The sequence below is a fragment of the Liolophura sinensis genome, chromosome 1, assembly GCF_032854445.1.
Source record: "Liolophura sinensis isolate JHLJ2023 chromosome 1, CUHK_Ljap_v2, whole genome shotgun sequence".
Classification (NCBI taxonomy): domain Eukaryota; kingdom Metazoa; phylum Mollusca; class Polyplacophora; order Chitonida; family Chitonidae; genus Liolophura; species Liolophura sinensis.
Genome location: NC_088295.1, coordinates 88,360,314 through 88,381,849, shown reverse-complemented (window position 1 = coordinate 88,381,849; position 21,536 = coordinate 88,360,314). Strand labels below are relative to the sequence as shown.

The 21,536-nt window shown below is 42.3% G+C and overlaps 1 protein-coding gene across 3 annotated transcripts in view; it reads right to left on the bottom strand.

The window, feature by feature from the left end:
- Nucleotides 1–6,209: 6,209 nt before the first annotated feature.
- LOC135481251 (kin of IRRE-like protein 1) overlaps nucleotides 6,210–21,536 on the bottom strand; it is a 92,861-nt gene continuing 77,534 nt past the window's right edge. For 2 of the 3 annotated variants that reach the window (XM_064761099.1, XM_064761107.1), the window contains 10 exons: nucleotides 20,258–20,449; nucleotides 12,474–12,596; nucleotides 11,392–11,706; nucleotides 10,925–11,185; nucleotides 10,384–10,638; nucleotides 9,615–9,911; nucleotides 9,139–9,249; nucleotides 8,604–8,773; nucleotides 7,921–8,048; nucleotides 6,210–7,065 (listed from right to left, as the gene is read on the bottom strand). In XM_064761099.1, coding sequence (XP_064617169.1) covers nucleotides 6,942–7,065; nucleotides 7,921–8,048; nucleotides 8,604–8,773; nucleotides 9,139–9,249; nucleotides 9,615–9,911; nucleotides 10,384–10,638; nucleotides 10,925–11,185; nucleotides 11,392–11,706; nucleotides 12,474–12,596; nucleotides 20,258–20,449 — 1,976 coding nt within the window. In that variant the 3' untranslated portion in view covers nucleotides 6,210–6,941. The remainder of the gene's footprint in view (nucleotides 7,066–7,920; nucleotides 8,049–8,603; nucleotides 8,774–9,138; nucleotides 9,250–9,614; nucleotides 9,912–10,383; nucleotides 10,639–10,924; nucleotides 11,186–11,391; nucleotides 11,707–12,473; nucleotides 12,597–20,257; nucleotides 20,450–21,536) is intronic. The other variant, XM_064761115.1, reaches the window with a different exon arrangement.

Below are 21,536 nucleotides of genomic sequence, written 5' to 3'. Positions count from 1 at the left end.
GGACTTCAAGTCAGTAAGTTTGCTAAGGTATCTTGTGTAGCATTTATGTGAAAATTGGAACTTTCTGAGAAGAGGGATAATTTCAATTTCAAATTTTGTGAGTTATCTATACTTGGGTATCAATGTACCAAGTGGATGGTGTGAACATACCGAGTCTTCCAGAATTTGTTAGATACTGTGTGTTTTGTGGGGAAATAATCAACGTTACATGCAGTTACTGAAGGAACTAGTGCGTCATATTATACATTCAATCAAACCCCTTCATACTAAGTTTCTTAAATTTTACAATGAGCCCAGTTCTCTTCCAAGCAAATGTGAATGGAGTGTCAAAACTCACCGTGTTAGGTAAAACCGCCACGCAGGAAATGGACAGGTGCAGTCAACGCGCAACTCAGATGCATATTTTTGCTCAACCACAACTATACAAGCATCGCGCCAAACAAGAATTATCTTCAACATATGCACGACCGCTACACGATTTGGGTACTGACTAAATATATGCGCCTACAGAATAGTTCTTGCACTTCTCCGTCATCGTTTACGAATGCTAAATACTTCTCTTTGCATGAATCCATCCAAATGCGTTAATTTAACCATTTTCTTTCTTTTTTTGATGGATTGTGATAAACGTTCTTTTTGAAATTAGCTTTGCGATTATTGACCTGAACCTTCCATTATTTTTAAAGCGTGTTCCTCGCCCGATTCAGCACCGACCAATTTAGAATGTTGCCTGACTGCACGGAACGCCAAAGGACATTGACGCCATGCTAAATACACCAGACATGGCGGCATGTAAAATACCTTAGACATGATGCCCTACGCTAACAAAATACACTGATAGCGGGTCTGCCAGTACTTGCTCTTACTCAGAGCGCTGCAGATTCACCTTGATGTAAATAATGCATTTTGCGCAGTTTTCGGACTGCACAAACCCTAAGAAAAATGACGTACGACATTAGATTCACAACACAAAAGAATCATCTGGATAAAAAGTACATTTTATTTCAATCTCTCAAACATTATGGAATTGCACAAATGACCAAAAATGGCAACAATGAACGCAACTTTGTGGATGGCCATTATCCTATACAGTGATCAGGGAAGAGATGAGATGGCGATCTATCATGAAGACTTTGTGCAAATGAGATGAACACCATACAGACTGCTGTCAACTCAACTGACCTAACACAAATGGAACTGCACAATCTACACATGTAGAAAAAATGGTGCAGACAAAACTAGTCCTAGGCCTACATCTGTGCCGTGTGGGAATCGTCTTCAACGTAACAAGAATCAGGATAACGCATGGCTAAAACAAGAAAAGCTTGACTTGAGGCAAGTGACCAGCGAGCAAAAGCGTTCAGGTAAATACCAGCTAAAAACCAAACGTGCCAAGAAGTGCCAATGTGATAGACAAGGCAAGAGAGGTTATTTGGATGTTTGATTTTATGGGAGGTCGCACAAATACTACTAGCCTCTGTGACGGCAATGAGAGATGGTCAAGTATACAATGTTACCGGACACAGGTTTAGGCGGGATCATCATCCGCGCCCTAATCTGTGTGGTCTCACACGGAAAACGCTATCTTAATGGCTCATACCGCCAGAGCAAGAGTTAACTCTTCTAAATTCACTACAATCAATGGTCCCGGTTTTTACGCTTGAGAGCTGAGGCCTTGCTTTGAGACTACTACAAGTCGGCTCTATCGAAACATAATACGTCTAACAGCAATGAGTATATATGTATAAGTCTGTTAACACATAGGTAAGTAGGATACCATACTACTGTCGTCATAACCATATATTTAACATACAGCAATCCAGCACTGTCAACTTAACACTTTTGTAGCTGTTAAATAAATAAGACATCACATAACATGAACACACATACTGTACACTGTTTCTCCCACACGCATGCTATGGAAAGACATACGGACGTGCTCAACACAAAAAGTTTATTATGTCTAGGATCTATCAAGTTTATATATTAATGAAAGTGCTGGCTTGAAGACATCATGGATATAGTAGTACCGAATACTACACGTGCCACCAATCCTTGCACCATGTTTTACATTTACAACAGTTCCAGCAACAAAGTAACTTCTATTCTGGACATAAACAGTTTCGTTTCATGCAAAGAATGTTAAGTCAAGGAACAACGTGATTATATGTACGTCACCTTCTCAGTCCTTTTGTAAAAGCCTCTCTAAGCAACTCTACACTGGCATCAAAAAATGGCAGACATAAGAAATAAAATATGTGACAAACATGCCAGTTCATGGGTTACCTTCCGTAAAATGGAATATGTTGTAGAGGAATTCCAAATTATTCCTTCTTAAAAAAATACAATACCAAATCCATGGCCCTGTATAGGTGCAGTTTCACTTCAACTGAAATAAACAACCCTGAAAACCACTACAGGGCTGTGCAGGTAACGGGTTTATATTATATATAAAGGTGAGCTGACTGGAAATAGCAAAATCAACCAGTATGCAGTCCTGTTTCGAATGATCAGTAGGTCACTTTGCAAACATCGGGTCACAGTTCTTAATGATATAGAGCAGTCTGTCAGAAATCAGCCAGGTACCACGCAAGACAATGTAACTCTTCTCCATCCACACCTTATATCACAGCCAATCAGCAAACACCTTTCATACCCCACTGCATGTACACTGACAGCTAGAATCCAAGCCCTGGCAGTCCGTTCAACCTTCTAGGCATTGGCAACAGTGAAGCCACTGAACATTTACTTAATACAAGTACATGTACACATGTAGGAGCTGCATGCATAAGCTCAAAACTGTTCAGATTCTTACACCAAGTAAAGTCAAGGTCTACATGCACATGTACATACATCCGTAGGACTAGATTTTGATTTAGGCTTTTTATGATTCACTACGATGGAAGTCTTGACAAAATTTTAACCATCATGTTTTTCATTGGCGACACAGCACAGCTACATGTAGATTCAGTTTGAGGGACAAGAACCATGGTCTGAGTCAAAACAATCAACTTAGTTGCGGACTCTTAAAATAATACTGATTTCTTGGACAACCTGGTGTTCAGTTATAAATATATGTCTGGTTTAAACACCGGCCAGAAAATAATACATGCATTGTGATAGAGAAACAAAAAAAAAAAAAAAAAAAAGAAATGTAAAATGTGAAACACAGGAAACTAGAAAAATTATAGATGCCAGTCATTCAGTGATCATTGTCAATTTCATAATATTTTTTTTTTTGCTCCATGACATTCCCTGAAACATGTGAAATCGCGTTTATGGCCATGTCACTCAAAACATTTACACTTTTTTGTTTATTTTTCTGGACAATTGACAAGGTTTACAAGCAAATAAGATGAGCACAAAGAAGAAAGTTTACAGTACAAGCACAACCTTGGGAGTACCTCAATGCAGTAGCACGCAAATGGGGCAGCTGGACAGAGGTTATTGCTATAGATTAGAGACTGTTCTCAAGAGCAACACATGGGTGTACATTAGCAGACAGTGTTCTCAAGAGCAACACTGGTGTGTGCATTATCAGACAGTGTTCTCAAGAGCAACATAATCGCACATTACAAGACAGTGTTCTCAAGACCAAACATTATCGGAGAGTGTTTTCAACAGTAACACATGGGCATACATTACAAGACAGTGTTCTCAACAATCAGACATTATCAGCGAATGAGAAGGCACCAGAGTAGCTCAGGCACACACCATTTACAAAACATCACACATTCTGTGGGCAAATGGTTATATACAGAAATGCAGACATGTTCTACCGACCACCTTCAGCACAAGCATTTCCTAAGGAGTATCTATAATCGATACAGGTGAGCAAATGTATCTGGACTTCCACACGAATGCCTGGATTGTGTACACAAAATCAAATCATAAACATAAACTAGTGAGCAGCTGATGAGGTGTGTTAATCTCTCCATAACTCTGAGGGATCTTTATTAATAAATGCATCTCTTGACTTGCCTGAAATACTGCTATTGCAAACAAAAAGTAAAACAAGTATTCACATGATGATGAACAAAAAGCCAATGTTATAAATTCTGGGTATAAGATAATGGTAGTGCAGTATATACAGGAACATGAAAGGTGCTCGTCTTCATATGATACCGTCACATATATTAATGTATTCTGTATCTTCTTGACCATCCTTATAAGTGTCAAAAATTGTTTATATGAACATTCTCCCCTTCTGGAGAGGAGGCTCTGTTCCACTGTCTACAAATACAGTCTGTTCTTATTATCAGCACTTCCTGGAAAGATGTGATATGTCAATAAAGTTCAGAAATGACACTTCCTGGAAAGCTGTGATATGTCAATAAAGTTATGAAATGACACTTCCTGGAAAGCTGTCAACTGGCCTCACAACACACACTTTGTCTCTAATAAAGTTCAGCAATGCCGCTTCCTGGAAAGCTGTCAACTGGCCTCACAACACACACTTTGTCTCTAATAAAGTTCAGCAATGCCACTTCCTGGAAAGCTGTCAACTGGCCTCATAACACACATTTTGTCTCCAATGAAGTTCAGCAATGCTACTTCCTGAAAAGCTGTCAACTACTCTCAGTCTCCAGTACAGTTCAGAGTTGATATTTCCTTGAAAGCTGTCAAATACACACACTCTTTGTCCATAGAATAGTTAAGTGTGAATACTTCCTGGAAAGCCCTCAACTGGCTTCAAAACACACTCTTTGTCTTCAGTACAGTTCAGTGTTGATACTTTTTGGAAAGCTGTCAACTGGCTTCAAAACACACTCTTTGTTTCCAGTACAGTTCAGTGTTGATACATCTTGGAAAGCTGTCAACTGGCTTCATAACACGCTCTTTGTCTTCAGTACAGTTCAGTGATGATACTTCTTGGAAAGCTGTCAACTGGCTTCATAACACACTCTTTGTCTTCTGTACAGTTCAGGTTGATGCTTCTTGGAAAGCTGTCAACCGGCTTCATAACACACTCTTTGTTTCCAGTACTGTTCAGTGTTGATACTTCTTGGAAAGCTGTCAACTTGCTTCATAACACGCTCTTTGTTTCCAATGCAGTTCAGTATTTATATTCAGCCCTGAACTCTTTTGGGACAATAAGGCAAGGATTATCCCTTTCCCTAATTACCTACCTTCCCACCAGTTACAACAGGTTTATCTTTCCAAGTCTTTTCAACCTGGGTCTGCATTTAAACTTGTACAACATAAGTTTGTGAACAGTCTGATGAAGGTTTTGCTACCCTCTTCTAATTGTCATCACAAAGCTAATTTGACAACTCTATCAAGAGCACTGAGAATCTCATCACCTGGTCCTTGATTGGTACATTAAACCTACACTAGACTGTACATGATCTGGTGCAGACTAACAACATACATGCTGATGTGATGAACAGACCAAGGTCACAAGCCAGCAGATCTGCATGATGATGTGATGAAAAGACCAAGCTGTTACAAGCCAGCAGATCTGCATGATGATGTGATGCACAGACCAAGGTCACAAGCCAGCAGATCTGCATGATGACGTGATGCACAGACCAAGGTCACAAGTCAGCAGATCTACATGATGATATGATGCACAGACCAAGGTCACAAGCCAGCAGATCTGCATGATGACGTGATGCACAGACCAAGGTCACAAGCCAGCAGATCTACATGATGATGTGATGAAAAGACCAAGGTCACAAGCCAGCAGATCTGCATGATGACGTGATGCACAGACCAAGGTCACAAGCCAGCAGATCTGCATGATGACGTGATGCACAGACCAAGGTCACAAGCCAGCAGATCTACATGATGATGTGATGCACAGACCAAGGTCACAAGCCAGCAGATCTACATGATGATGTGATGAAAAGACCAAGGTCACAAGCCAGCAGATCTACATGATGATGTGATGAAAAGACCAAGGTGTTACAAGCCAGCAGATCTGCATGATGACGTGATGCACAGACCAAGGTCACAAGCCAGCAGATCTACATAATGATGTGATGCACAGACCAAGGTCACAAGCCAGCAGATCTGCATGATGATATGATGCACAGGCCAAGGTCACAAACCAGCAGATCTACATGATGATGTGATGCACAGACCAAGGTCACAAGCCAGCAGATCTACATGATGATGTGATGAAAAGACCAAGGTCACAAGTCAGCAGATCTGCATGATGACGTGATGCACAGACCAAGGTCACAAGCCAGCAGATCTACATAATGATGTGATGCACAGACCAAGGTCACAAGCCAGCAGATCTGCATGATGATATGATGCACAGGCCAAGGTCACAAACCAGCAGATCTACATGATGATGTGATGCACAGACCAAGGTCACAAGCCAGCAGATCTGCATGATGATGTGATGCACAGACCAAGGTCACAAGTCAAATGCTGTAATAGACAATGTAACATAAGGACAAGATATATGCAATGGTGAGATCATTGTTTTTATTGTTTCATACAGTGATGATCCACTGTGTAGCCTGCAGATATCCGCTGTATTAAGGATGATTCAGATATCCACTGTGTAACATGTAGATATGGCAGTTGATATTAAAGTGATATCCAGTGTGCATAATGCACATTCAGGTGATATCCACTAGTTGATATGGAAGTGATATCCAGTGTGTAACATGCCCATACAGGCGATATCCACTTTTTGATATGAGGGTGATCTCCACTGTGTCCATTTCACAGATGTCACCACACTTTGCATTGAATATGTTGAAAACTTCATCCGCTGCTGTCAATCTTCAAACTCAAGATATTGCATAGGAAAGGCAATATGGCATGACTTCAGTTCGAGTCCTTTTTGTGTACTTTTGTGCAAAATGCGTATTTGTAGGATAAATTTCCTTCCTTATCACGGGGCGACCCATCCAATCCGCTGATGACTAGTTACCACAACAACACAAGCACAGTTCTGGGTAAGAAAGCACTGTTAAGGCTCACTAAACGTTCGTTGCCAGTCTGCTTGTGGATATCTCTGCTGGGGGTAGTGTATTAGGGTAGGGATTACTATAGTCATTCCTAAAACTTCTTGGGACATACCCTGTGCTGTAGCTGGATTCACACCTGCAAATAAATCAGGATTGCACAGGTAAGTTGAGAAAAAATGGTAGACATGGTCACAAAATTTCTGGGTATTACAAATGGAGTATTACGACAGGAGATATTCCAGAAGTGTGCCATCTCAATCACACACAGCTTGTCATCATGGACAAACGTTGATTGCTTTACGGTGTCACCTTAACCTCGTTCCTGATGGGCTAGTGTGCAATACAGCCTTGACTTGCCTGTATTGCACACTAGCCCATCAGGAACGATTCTGTATCCTTTTGACATGCCAAATCACTGATCTTCTTTGTCCCAGATTTAAATAAATGAACATTAACAACCCTGAGAAAGTATTAAATAACACTACTAAACTCAAACCAAAGAAGAGTATACAAGAAAACAACTGACATACTGCCCACTGTCTTTCAAAATACCAAGGCTTACTTTGTAATGAAATACTAAAAACTGGGACTGAAGTCTAATGCTATAACAGGTCACTTACAAGCAAAACATGCGATTGTATTTTGTTATGGCCACGATAAGGGGGAACAACTCCTACTGTGCTTCCTCAGAGCCACATGTTATACCTGTACTTGTACTGATGTTTCATTCTTTACTAAAAGTACCTACTCCAATGGCTAAATCACGAGTTAGTGATGACTAGCTTATGCAAAATGATCCCTTACATACCTGTACATGCAACTTATCCTATGAAAACAGAAACTCTTCCCTTTGTGCTTTGGGCAATTTGTCTAAAACTGTATGCTAGTTCATATATTTCAATGTGATGCCGTCATATAAAAATGCCATTTATTTGAAGCCTGCAGATTTTGGAAGAGCATGATATGGCAAATTGAAGAGCGGAGTATGTACCTTTCTGATGATACCTCATCATCTCTGTGTGAATATTCGTCTCCCACAATGTAACTATCTGTTGTATAAGGATCATTTGCTATAATGTCAGGACCATAATTAAACCCGTTGTTGTTCGCACGCATTTCCTGTAAAAACAAACAAGACAGCATCATTTATAACGGCTCAGCAAAGTATACTTCCACAGTATTACTGTACATGACCTAAATTTTGTTTGATTCTGATTGATTCAACTATATTAATTGAAAGTGGATATTTACAGGCCAAACTTTACATTAAAATTAATTTTGAATCAAATGAGATAGGCACACTACCCTAGATGACCAGAACTTTTCTCCATGACTAACTTGCCCATTTTTCCTGATCCTGAGAGTTACATTGATTCTATAAAGTTGTTCTGAGGTTTGCTTGGAACACGGAAAGATGTTCTACTGGAAACTTGAGCGTTTCACCACTAAAAATAATATAATCATAACATTTATTTGTCAGATAATACATGCGTTTTTGTGGCCGAAATCTCAAGTCATTTAGGGTAAGTCATTTAGGGTAGATCAAAATATGTGAACATACTTAATACCTTCATTTTTTTTTTTGATGTGTACATATTTCATTCTTTTTTCATGAAAAAAAAATTACAAAATTCTTCCACTACAAAACTCCATCCTTCCACTTTTGAATCTTACCTTTCCAGGATAATTTATGTTTAGTTCATCATAATCTGCTGAGTATCTGTAGAGATCTTTGTTGTAATCTTGTCGCCATTGATCCATTAATGTGGACTTGAAATCTGCTGGTGAATCAGATTTAAACTCTTTCTTTTTATCTGTTGTGCTGTCCGAATCTGTGTAAGATTCTGGAAGAGAAATAATACAAAACTTGGTTGGATAAATTTAAAATCATTGAATAGCCATGAAGTAATAATGAAGAAGTAACAGGCAGCAGAAAGTGACACAAGCACAGACTTATAACAAATTCTCCTCAAAAGTTGTGAATTTTGGAGGAAACCAATTAACTCATGACCCATGAAGTCTTATCTAAGGTATCAAAATATACACCATGTGTAAATTGCATCTGAATTTAATATTCTAAATTTAATTAAAATCACCTGAAATAAAAGGGCACCATCTGTGAGTAATGTCCTATATGTAATTAGTTCTACAAAAATCTACTGGGCCATGAGCAGTCATGTGTGACACTAATTTACAACTACGCACTGACCTAACTCAGCTCCTTTGTTTCTCTGATAAAGTACACAGCCCACAATGAGGATGAAAAGCAAGGCTGATCCACCCACTGCTCCTCCGATCACATATGGAAGTGGGAATGATTCTGCAATACAGATAAGACATCATCAAACAATGGAAATCATGTGCAACACACCACACTGGAGGCTTATGGTTCTGAGTGCATGATTTCCCAGTTTCATTCATGTTTCTGGTGTTAATCTTTGCAGTATGCATGAACTCTCCTATCTCATCTAAAATTTATGAAATCACACACAATTAATAATGCTGACAATCACTGCTCAATGCATTAGACAACAAACAAAATATAAATATTTTAAATGTAGTCAGTTCTAAGTGGTATTAACACAGAATGGCAGAGGCAAGATACTGAAAGAGCCAAAGATTTGACAAAGATCGGTACATATAGACTTAGCCCAAACATGTTTGTATTAAGGATATCCTACTCACCGCGTTCTTTGAGATAAATAACAGCATTATCATCTCCATATCTGTTGATCACACTACAGTTGTATGCCCCAAAGTCCTCCTCGTGGATGTTAAGAATCTGCAGGGAACTCTTCCGTCCATAAGGGAGATCACTCTCCTGAGCTGAGAACCGCCCTGATGATGCATAGTCAATGATCTGACCATTCCGCGTCCAGATGATGTGGTCTGGCTTGGGCACTGACATGGCCTCGCAGTGTACTATGGCATTCTCACCTTTACCTGCAAACTGCTCAGCCTCACTCATAATACGAGGCTTACCTGGAAAAATTAACACGAGTCATCCATCAACACAGTATATATTTGTACAAGTCAATACTGTCATTAACTATTGTGTGCATCTGGGCAATTCAAGGGAGAAAACCCTTCAGCTTTAACAAAATCAGGGGAGACAACTTTTTTTTCGCCATACCAGAAACTCTCACCAATACACACATGGTCTATTAAAATGTCCCTAGATAAAAGAACGGTTGAATAAAATTGTTACTTTTCTCCTGAACAGATTAATATATCTTTCAATCAAGTGTTAAACCTTTTCATGCATGTTTTACTTAGGGCCTTTAATTCAACTTTGACAATGAAACAAACATCAGACAAATCCATAACACTTGCACCAGACAATTTGGATGTACTACATTTACAATTAAACACTCCATCCAACAAGATGGTTTAAATTCAGTGCATTTTACTGTATAAACAGTATAAACATATTAAACTCAATTCTAACAATTACCATTTTGCAAAAGATATATTTCCCTGCTGATTTCATTGAATCCCATCACGGTAGCTGTACACATGTAAATCCCAAAGTTAGACTGAGTGACTGCAGGCAGTTTGAAGTTTGGAGAGCTACTGAGAATACGTTTAGAGCCTTTGCGAGTCCAAATGATGCTAGGTTTGGGGTTACCATCCGCCTGGCACTTCAGAGTGGCAGGGTCGTCAATGTCCACAGCTTCATGCTCCGGTGGTCCGATAAACTGTGGGCCATCTGTCACACACAATAGCAACAAAGTTATCATGCAAACATCTATTGACATCCTTCATTTCATTTTGTTTTCTCTGGTGTTTTATAAAATTTGACAATCAAATTAGTACGAAAATAGAATACCAGCTATCAGAAACAACACAGCCTCTCTACATGTACATCACTGGAACCATTACTTTAATAATTACACCACATTCCTCAACGCTAAGCAATGCTTGCTAATAACTGCTACCAATCAATGCAGAGTAACGATACTGAACCATACATTACTTGTGACCATAAAGCTTACATTCCACATTTAGCAGGAAGGTTTTCTTGGTGCTGCCCACAGAGTTGGTGGCTTCACAGGATATTGTGTCCCCGTTGAATGTTCTCCTAATGGAGGGAATGTCCATGTAGTTACGTGTTTGATTCTCCAGAAGGTCCTCATTACGGTACCACTTCCATGTGATCTCATATGGGTTCCCAATTGCGTCACAACTGAACCTCACATATTGGTACTCACGGATGGCTCTTGTCAGATTTACCTTCATCTTGATTTCAGGGGTATCTGTAGAAGCAAAAGCTCATTAATCCATCATAGACTTAAAATTTGATGCGGTTCATGTATTTGGCACTTTCTAATCTGTGTGGCATTAATGAATAGCTTAATGAAGTTTTGAAGCTGTCTCTTGCATCAATAATTTGCAATGAACAACAACAGCATAAGATCATTTTTACAAGAGTTTAATATAACATTTGATCTGAACCACTTACACTGAACATCCAAAATGGCTGAAGTGGTGTATGGGTCAACCATGGCTTCGTTCATCGCGTGACAGGCGACCTGCTTGCCACTGTCTGACTTGCTCGGGGAGATGGTCAGACTGCTGATGGCGTCCATTCTCTTCCCGTCGGCCTGCGGGACAGCACTGGTGAACACGTGGTCAGTGACCATCAGGCCACCCTTTAGCCATGTGATTGTAGCGGCAGGCTTCCCGCCATTAGCCCGGCATGTGATGTTGGTAGGTTGATTCAGAATGACTGCGATGACAGAGCGGGCATTCTCAATCTGTGGGGGCTCAGGTGGTACTGCAAACAAGGTATATAAACTCATCATCAAAGTATTCCAATTGTAAGGATCAGCATTAACCTGATTTTATTTATGTTTCAGTGTATGTGCATTTAGAAAGATTACTGTTCATGGTAATGTATATATAATTGTTTGTATTGTTCATGGTAATGTATACATAATTGTTTGTATTGTTCATGGTAATGTATCCATAATTGTTTGTATTGTTCATGGTAATGTATACATAATTGTTTGTATTGATCATGGTAATGAATACATAATCGTTTGTATTGATTCTAAAGATCATTATAAACTGCAGCTTAATGACCAAATCTCACTGTCATGGACACCAAATGGTTCTGGAAAAGTTAACCATGCGATAAAATAAGAGGAGCAATTTAAAACTATTCATTAACATGACAATCAGTATTATGGGTGGTCAACAAAGGTTAGACTGTGCCAGTCTAAGACTGTAGACTAGCACTAAGAGCATTGGAATCTACAACATCCATGTTCATTGTCGGTTTTAATCTCAGTGATGGAGAAAAGGAATTACAAAGCAAAGTGCACTAGCTTGTTCACAGCTTTGTTCACCGCATCAACACTTGAGATTTTGTACACCATGGAATTACAGGGCTACTGTTCACTGCCAATTTTTTATTAGTTTTTCCTAAGCTATGGGTTAACTTTTGTGGGGGAGGGGGAACAGGTAAAAGTCTGACAGGCATGAGTTTGTGGCACTGTAAGGTAGTTCTGTAAAATACATTGATGTAACTTCTGTACTCACACAGAACGCTAAGCTGGGCACTGTTGCTGCGAATACCCGCTGAATTGACGGTAGCACCAACTTGGCACTGAAATTCTGCATCATCTTCAATCTGAGAATCCACGATCATCAGATTATACTCTCCTGGGAAAGGAAGAAGAAAAACATCAGATCTGATGAAATGACTACTCCGCTTGGCAAACAGCTACATGCTAATAAATCACAACACAGGTAAAACTAGCCAAGCATACATGCTGTTATATGAATACTTTACATTTCTGTCACACCCAAGGTACCTTCTCACAGGGCAGAGTTCATGACCTTAAGTCTCAAGGTTAGGTACTGGCTTCAGAGGTTAACTGGGCAGAGTTCATGACCTTAGTCTCAAGGCTAGGTACTGGCTTCAGAGGTTAACTATCACACAAGATGGTAACAGGAGAAAAGGCTGGAGAATTACACTGTAATACTTCAAACAGATAACTGTGATATCTGCATCTTATAAACACAGTAGAATCAGATAGCTGTTTGTCCTAACCTGTAACTACTATCACAGAACAAAAATAACCACTATTTTTCTCATGTTGGTTAAATATGCTAATGTAAGGCCAAAAGAATTCAAAATGTTTGCTGAGTGAGACACAGTAGAGCAATGTTTACTACAATAGCAGGAGTGAGAGAGAGTACTAACACCATGTAGTGTTTCAGTGCTAACGAGTGTGACACCAGTTCGGCTCTGAGAGAACAAGCTGGGCAAGAACACTATGATGACATACGATCCTGTCATACTGACATGCCCAAACACCCATTCCCCCCGCCAGCATACACGTACCTGACCACCATTCCATAAAAACCAGCAGTCCCCGAGTAGCATAATCAATAACAGGACACTTCTACTTCTACTTCCTAACTTATTATTCATGTCATTTTTGAATGACATGCCATCTAAGATTTCCCCGAAGACATCAAATGTCAACGCAATCAATGGTTTTCACATGGGGGTGGGGGAAACTGTCAGAATTACCATTTGCTCATACCATTGTCAGACACCCATCTGTTGTCAGTTACAGGTACATGTGATAAAAACTGACCAGAAGTCAGTGATGATCCCTCATCATTATCGGACACCCATCTATACAGGTATGTCTGACACATGCTTGCCTGAATTCACCTGTACAGGTATGTCTGACACACACTGACCTGAACTTACCTGTACAGGTATGTCTGATACACACTGACCTACATTCACCTGTACAGGTATGTCTGATACACACTTCCTGAATTCATCTGCACAGATATGTCTGATACATAATGACCGGAAATCAGCTGTGATCCGTCATCATTATCTGACACCCACCTGTACAGGTATGCCTGATACACACAGACCTGATTTCACCTCTAGGTCTACAGGTATGTCTGACAGACGCTGACCTAAGTCAGCAGTGATCCTCATCATTATCTGACACCCACCTGTACAGGTATGCCTGATACACACAGACCTGATTTCACCTCTAGGTCTACAGGTATGTCTGACAGACACTGACCTAAGTCAGCAGTGATCCTCATCATTATCTGACACCTACCTGCACACATATGCCTGACACAAACTGCCATAAAACCATCCTTTCTGTAAAAAACACTCTGATATCCATCCCCCAAATATATGTACATCTATCTCTGATGTTATTATATAGAAAACTCAGTAAACAATAAAATCCTGAGCTGATTATTGTTCACCAAATGTTTACAGATCTGCTACATAATTGCCAGCCATTATTCCATTATCCAGGCACCACTGCTAACAACACTAATATGATATACACTCAGGGACCTTCAGTGACACTGACCCACACCATCTGCCTTTCTTCCTCAGTGCCAGCCTACCACATCACACCAGTTTTAACCAAACACTGCCAAAGCAACTTGCCTCAGTTTTTTCTGATATTTATTTTCCCACAAGGGAAAACAGAGGTTTGCCCCTTCATCTTACCTAGCTAGCACACTTGTCTAATTTATCATGAGAAAACTAATGTATTGAGGGGGGAAAAAAACTTTGAGACCATCAGTTAAAATGAAAAATGGTTGTTCAGGGATAGTGTGCACTGCAAGAGTGATGGTGAGTCAAAGATGTAAGGATGCATCTAGTACAGCAGCAGGAGTGCATGGTGAGGTAAGGATGCATCTAGTACAGCAGCAGGAGATCATGGTGACGTAAGGATGCGTCTAGTACAGCAGCAGGAGATCATGGTGAGGTAAGGATGCATCTAGTACAGCAGCAGGAGTGCATGGTGAGGTAAGGATGCATCTAGTACAGCAGCAGGAGTGCATGGTGAGGTAAGGATGCATCTAGTACAGCAGCAGGAGTGCATGGTGAGGTAAGGATGCATCTAGTACAGCAGCAGGAGTGCATGGTGAGGTAAGGATGCATCTAGTACAGCAGCAGGAGGGCATGGTGAGGTAAGGATGCATCTAGTACAGCAGCAAGAGAGCATGGTGACGTAAGGATGCGTCTAGTACAGCAGCAGGAGATCATGGTGAGGTAAGGATGTATCTAGTACAGCAGCAGGAGGGCATGGTGAGGTAAGGATGCATCTAGTACACCAGCAGGAGATCATGGTGAGGTAAGGATGCATCTAGTACAGCAGCAGGAGGGCATGGTGAGGTAAGGATGCATCTAGTACAGCAGCAGGAGATCATGGTGAGGTAAGGATGCATCTAGTACAGCAGCAGGAGGGCATGGTGAGGTAAGGATACATCTAGTACAGCAGCAGGAGGGCATGGTGACGTAAGGATGCGTCTAGTACAGCAGCAGGAGGGCATGGTGAGGTAAGGATGCATCTAGTACAGCAGCAGGAGGGCATGGTGAGGTAAGGATGCATCTAGTACAGCAGCAGGAGGGCATGGTGAGGTAAGGATGCATCTAGTACAGCAGCAGGAGATCATGGTGAGGTAAGGATGCATCTAGTACAGCAGCAGGAGATCATGGTGAGGTAAGGACACATCTAGTACAGCAGCAGGAGGGCATGGTGAGGTAAGGATGCATCTAGTACAGCAGCAGGAGGGCATGGTGAGGTAAGGATGCATCTAGTACAGCAGCAGGAGGGCATGGTGAGGTAAGGATGCATCTAGTACAGCAGCAGGAGATCATGGTGAGGTAAGGATGCATCTAGTACAGCAGCAGGAGTGCATGGTGAGGTAAGGATGCATCTAGTACAGCAGCAGCAGATCATGGTGAGGTAAGGATGCATCTAGTACAGCAGCAGGAGGGCATGGTGAGGTAAGGATGCATCTAGTACAGCAGCAGGAGATCATGGTGAGGTAAGGATGCATCCAGTACACCAGCAGGAGATCATGGTGAGGTAAGGATACATCTAGTACAGCAGCAGGAGGGCATGGTGAGGTAAGGATGCATCTAGTACAGCAGCAGCAGATCATGGTGAGGTAAGGATGCATCTAGTACAGCAGCAGGAGGGCATGGTGAGGTAAGGATACATCTAGTACAGCAGCAGGAGGGCATGGTGAGGTAAGGATGCATCTAGTACAGCAGCAGGAGATCATGGTGAGGTAAGGATGCATCCAGTACACCAGCAGGAGATCATGGTGAGGTAAGGATACATCTAGTACAGCAGCAGGAGGGCATGGTGAGGTAAGGATGCATCTAGTACAGCAGCAGCAGATCATGGTGAGGTAAGGATGCATCTAGTACAGCAGCAGGAGGGCATGGTGAGGTAAGGATACATCTAGTACAGCAGCAGGAGGGCATGCTGAGGTAAGGATGCATCTAGTACAGCAGCAGGGGGAGGGGGCATGGTGAGGTAAGGATGCATCTAGTACGGCAGCGGGGGGGGGGGGCATGGTGAGGTAAGGATGCATCTAGTACAGCAGCAGGAGGGCATGGTGAGATAAGGATTGCATCTAGTACACCAGCAGGAGGGCATGGTGAGATAAGGATGCATCTAGTACAGCAGCAGGAGGGCATGGTGAGGTAAGGATGCATCTAGTACAGCAGCAGGAGGGCATGGTGAGGTTAGGATACATCTAGTACAGCAGCAGGAGGGCATGGTGAGATAAGGATGCATCTAGTACAGCAGCAGGAGATCATGGTGAGGTAAGGATGCATCTAGTACAGCAGCAGGAGGGCATGGTGAGGTTAGGATACATCTAGTACAGCAGCAGGAGGGCATGGTGAGGTAAGGATGTATCTAGTACAGCAGCAGGGGGAGGGGGCATGGTGAGGTAAGGATGCATCTAGTACAGCAGCAGGGAGAGGGGGCATGGTGAGGTAAGGATGCATCTAGTACAGCAGCAGGGGGGGGGGGAGGCATGGTAAGGTAAGGATGCATCTAGTACAGCAGCAGGAGGGCATGGTGAGGTAAGGATGCATCTAGTACACCAGCAGAAGGGCATGGTGAGGTAAGGATGCATTTAGTACAGCAGCAGGGGGGCATGGTAAGGTAAGGATGCATCTAGTACACCAGCAGGAGGGCATGGTGAGGTAAGGATGCATCTAGTACAGCAGCAGGGGGAGGGGGCATGGTGAGGTAAGGATGCATCTAGTACAGCAGCAGGGGGGCATGGTAAGGTAAGGATGCATCTAGTACAGCAGAAGGGGGGGCACGGTAAGGTAAGGATGCATCTAGTATACCAACAGGAGGGCATGGTGAGGTAAGGATGCATCTAGTACAGCAGCAGGGGGAGGGGGCATGGTGAGGTAAGGATACATCTAGTACAGCAGCAGGGGGCACGGTAAGGTAAGGATGCATCTAGTACAGCAGCAGGAGGGCATGGTGAGGTAAGGATACATCTAGTACAGCAGCAGGAGATCATGGTGAGGTAAGGATGCATCTAGTACAGCAGCAGGAGATCATGGTGAGGTAAGGATACATCTAGTACAGCAGCAGGAGGGCATGGTGAGGTAAGGATGCATCTAGTACAGCAGCAGGAGGGCATGGTGAGGTAAGGATACATCTAGTACAGCAGCAGGGGGCACGGTAAGGTAAGGATGCATCTAGTACAGCAGCAGGGGGGCACGGTAAGGTAAGGATGCATCTAGTATACCAACAGGAGGGCATGGTGAGGTCAAGATGCATCTAGTACAGCAGCAGGGGGAGGGGGCATGGTGAGGTAAGGATACATCTAGTACAGCAGCAGGGGGCACGGTAAGGTAAGGATACATCTAGTACAGCAGCAGGGGGGCACGGTAAGGTAAGGATGCATCTAGTATACCAACAGGAGGGCATGGTGAGGTAAGGATGCATCTAGTACAGCAGCAGGGGGAGGGGGCATGGTGAGGTAAGGATGCATCTAGTACAGCAGCGGGGTCATGGTGAGGTAAGGATGCATCTAGTACACCAGCAGGAGGGCATGGTGAGGTAAGGATGCATCTAGTACACCAGCAGGAGGGCATGGTGAGGTAAGGATGCCCGGGGGGAAACCATGACTTTCCGCAGGCTGCTGGAAGGCCTTCCCACGTACGGCCGGATAGGAAGCCAGCATGAGCTGGACTTGAACTCACAGCGACCGCATTGGTGAGAGGCCTCTGAATCATTACGCTGCGCCAGCATGTTAACCAACTGGGGTGAGGCATATGTAACAATTTCACATATGTATGTGAACATAAATAATTACAGGTGTACATTGTACACTAAAATGTACTTACTACAAGTACACATCAAAGACTGAAGGCAGGTTATAACAGAGATATGCTGAAGTTTGGTATAACTGAGATGTTGAAGTCTGGTATAACTGAGATATGTTGAAGTTGGGAATAACCGAGATATGTTGAAGATGGGTACAAACGTGCTGCACTTGGGTATAACTGAGATATGTTGAAGTTGGGAATAACCAAGATATGTTGAAGATGGGTACAACCGTGTTGCACTTGGGTTTAACCGAGATATGTTGAAGATGGGTACAAACGTGTTGCACTTGGGTTTAACCGAGATATGTTGAAGATGGGTACCACCGTGTTGCACTTGGGTTTAACTGAGATATGTTGAAGTAGGATCTCCTGATGGTGTCAATCTGAAGGTACCAACTGGTGTACACTAAAACCATGATCTGAAGGAACAGGGGGCAGTCAATCCTCACACAGGGATCACTGGTCAGACAGCTAATCTGGTTTATGACAGGCGGATTGCAGTGATGCGTGTAATACTACCATGGACTGGTCAGATTGCCTGCTGTGCTCTGTGTATCTCTCACGCCACCACCTACAGACTGACAAGCCCCTTTAAGGTCCATACATCCTAGCTTCCATCATTCCACCTGACAATGCCTTCAGTTAGCTTCAGTCTGACTTTCCCATAAACACTGAGCTTACATCCATCATCTCTACAGCTCACAGCTACCCCAGCAGCTTGAGTAAGTGACTTAGCAGGAAGGTGTTGAATGGGGAAATGGTATGCTGGTTATCAACGCCTTCAGTCCGGCTACATGCTGATTGATATCTGCTAGTCACACAGAACCCTTTTACATGTTCATGTACAATGGACAGGCACACAAACACCTTGGTACTGACAACTTGTATAGGCTTGAGTTGCCACACACAGGTAAAAATGAATTCTCTTCACACATACAGTCAAAAACAGCCATATGCTTCCAGGGGAACTAGTAAGTTTTTTCTTAGAATTTCAAAAAAGTGTTCCCATGGGAACAAGGTCATGAACAATGCTAGCTCATCTCGGGTGTCTATGAACAGCAAATACGATTGGTTTGAGAGTAGATGCTACCGGTGAACAGTAAATAATGTTGATTTCTTGTTCACCTTGTCCTGTGGGTGCTAGCCGCTAAACTAGGTTGACTAAGTAATTGGTGTTACCTGTGTAAGTGAATGCCATCTATTCGATGTAGTTGGTGTTACCTGTGGATCAGAAGGTCTTGTGTGATAGGTACATGCACATGTACATGTAGCTTGTGTTATCTATACCTCTTACTCCCAGATGCGAGGTGTAGTTTCATAAAGTGTTACCGGTAAAACTCATTTCCATCTGTGAGGTATAGTAGGTGTTACCGGTAAAACTCAATTCCATCTGTGAGGTATAGTAGGTGTTACCGGTAAAACTCAATTCCATCTGTGAGGTATAGTAGGTGTTACCGGTAAAACTCAATTCCATCTGTGAGGTACAGTAGGTGTTACCGGTAAAACTCAATTCCATCTGTGAGGTATAGTAGGTGTTACCGGTAAAACTCAATTCCATCTGTGAGGTATAGTAGGTGTTACCGGTAAAACTCAATTCCATCTGTGAGGTATAGTAGGTGTTACCGGTAAAACCCAATTGCATCTGTGAGGTGTAGTAGGTGTTACCTGTACAACTCAATTGCATCTGTGAGATGTAGTAGGTGTTACCTGTAAAACTCAATTCCATCTGCGAGGTGCAGTAAATGTTACATGTATTTGCTGATTCCCATACTGGTCAAGCTTGAAGTGTAGTAGGTGTTACCTGTTATGCCCGTGCAGGTCAAACTTAGGGTGCAGTAGGTGTTACCTGTTGTTGCCCAGGCAGGTCAAGCTTAAGGTGCAGTAGGTGTTACCTGTTGTTGCCCGTGCAGGTCAAGCTTAAGGTGCAGTAGATGTTACCTGTTGTTGCCCAGGCAGGTCAAGCTTAAGGTGCAGTAGGTGTTACCTGTTGTTGCCCGTGCAGGTCAAGCTTAAGGTGCAGTAGGTGTTACCTGTTGTTGCCCGTGCAGGTCAAGCTTAAGGTGCAGTAGGTGTTACCTGTTGTTGCCCATGCAGAGCAAGCCTGAGGTGTAGCAAGAGTTACCTGTTGCAGGCACTCATGAACACTGCATGTGTTATACGTTCTCACCTAATTCATCGCTGCCTATCATGGAGTAACGAGGGAAGCCTGGAAGCTCTCGCTCCTCCCCCAGGCCAAAGCCATTCCTCGTCCACTGTAGAGGCCCTGCCTTGTCCTGTACTGTACAACTAAGGATCACTGTGCCCCCCTGGCGTACTGAAGTGTTTGTGGGCTCCACTTTAAACCGCTGTTGGCCTAACACTGTAAGACACAATATAGGTACATATATGAATATTTAACAGGTAAGGAAATGTTCATTTGAGTTAGAGAAGTCAACAAACTGATTATAAAAGGTAAAATAATGATTTTAGTTATTACACAGCCGCACAATACTACTGAAATAAATGTATGTATATTGAAATGGAAGGTAAGAAGATAAATCTAGTTAGCTAATACTCTCAGATCGACAACACAAAAGTGGGTCATCTAAAGCAAAAGCTTTATTGAGTCTGACTGAATTAAGAATTCTAAATTTGTCCAAGTACATGTAAGTTGCCCTGAGGCTGTGCTGGCCATGATAAATTATAGGCAAAGGTGTCCCATACCAGTCTCCTCTACACCAATTTGCCGTGTTATTTTCACGTTTATCTAGACCTGTCCATACACTTATTATCTCAATGATAGATGGTCTGTATATATTAAATGCTTTACGAGATTCCAACAATTTACGAGTGGTTTCTTTTCGCCAAACATTTTGTCCTAGATTGGCTGCGAAAGAAAATCATTGGAACAGTTTTATGTTTCAATTTAGCCCCACGATTTAATCAGCAGAGCCAGGAGGAAGTTTTTACATCCTAGTCAGTTAATACACCCAATGGTGGTGCAAATCTTATTGAGTCAGTGCTAGGGCCAGTTTATTTATTAGCGTAACGATTATATAAATGACTCTGCAGGGAACAGTTTGACCGGAAAGCCAGATTACACTCTGTCAATTTTATATCCCTGAAGATATATTCCCTGAGGGAGATGGCTTGACAGAGTAGGCAAGCACCAACAGTTTGACAGGAGCTGGAAATCTCAGCCAAATCCTACAAACCAATATATCCTAATGGCTGTGAAAGTTAACAAATTGCCTGTACACAAAAAGGGCTCACTGTAATAAATCCAGCGTACTGTTTAAGCAGGTAAACAAAATGGTTCTATCAGGGGTTTCTGAACGACTGGGCAGGGGGCTGGGTAGTGGGCAACAAGAATGTTAACAGCTGTCACTTTTTATTACATACTTCTATTACAAAGGGAACATATCAAGAATAAAGCCATCACAGTCACAGGGGAAACCTGCTTTGGA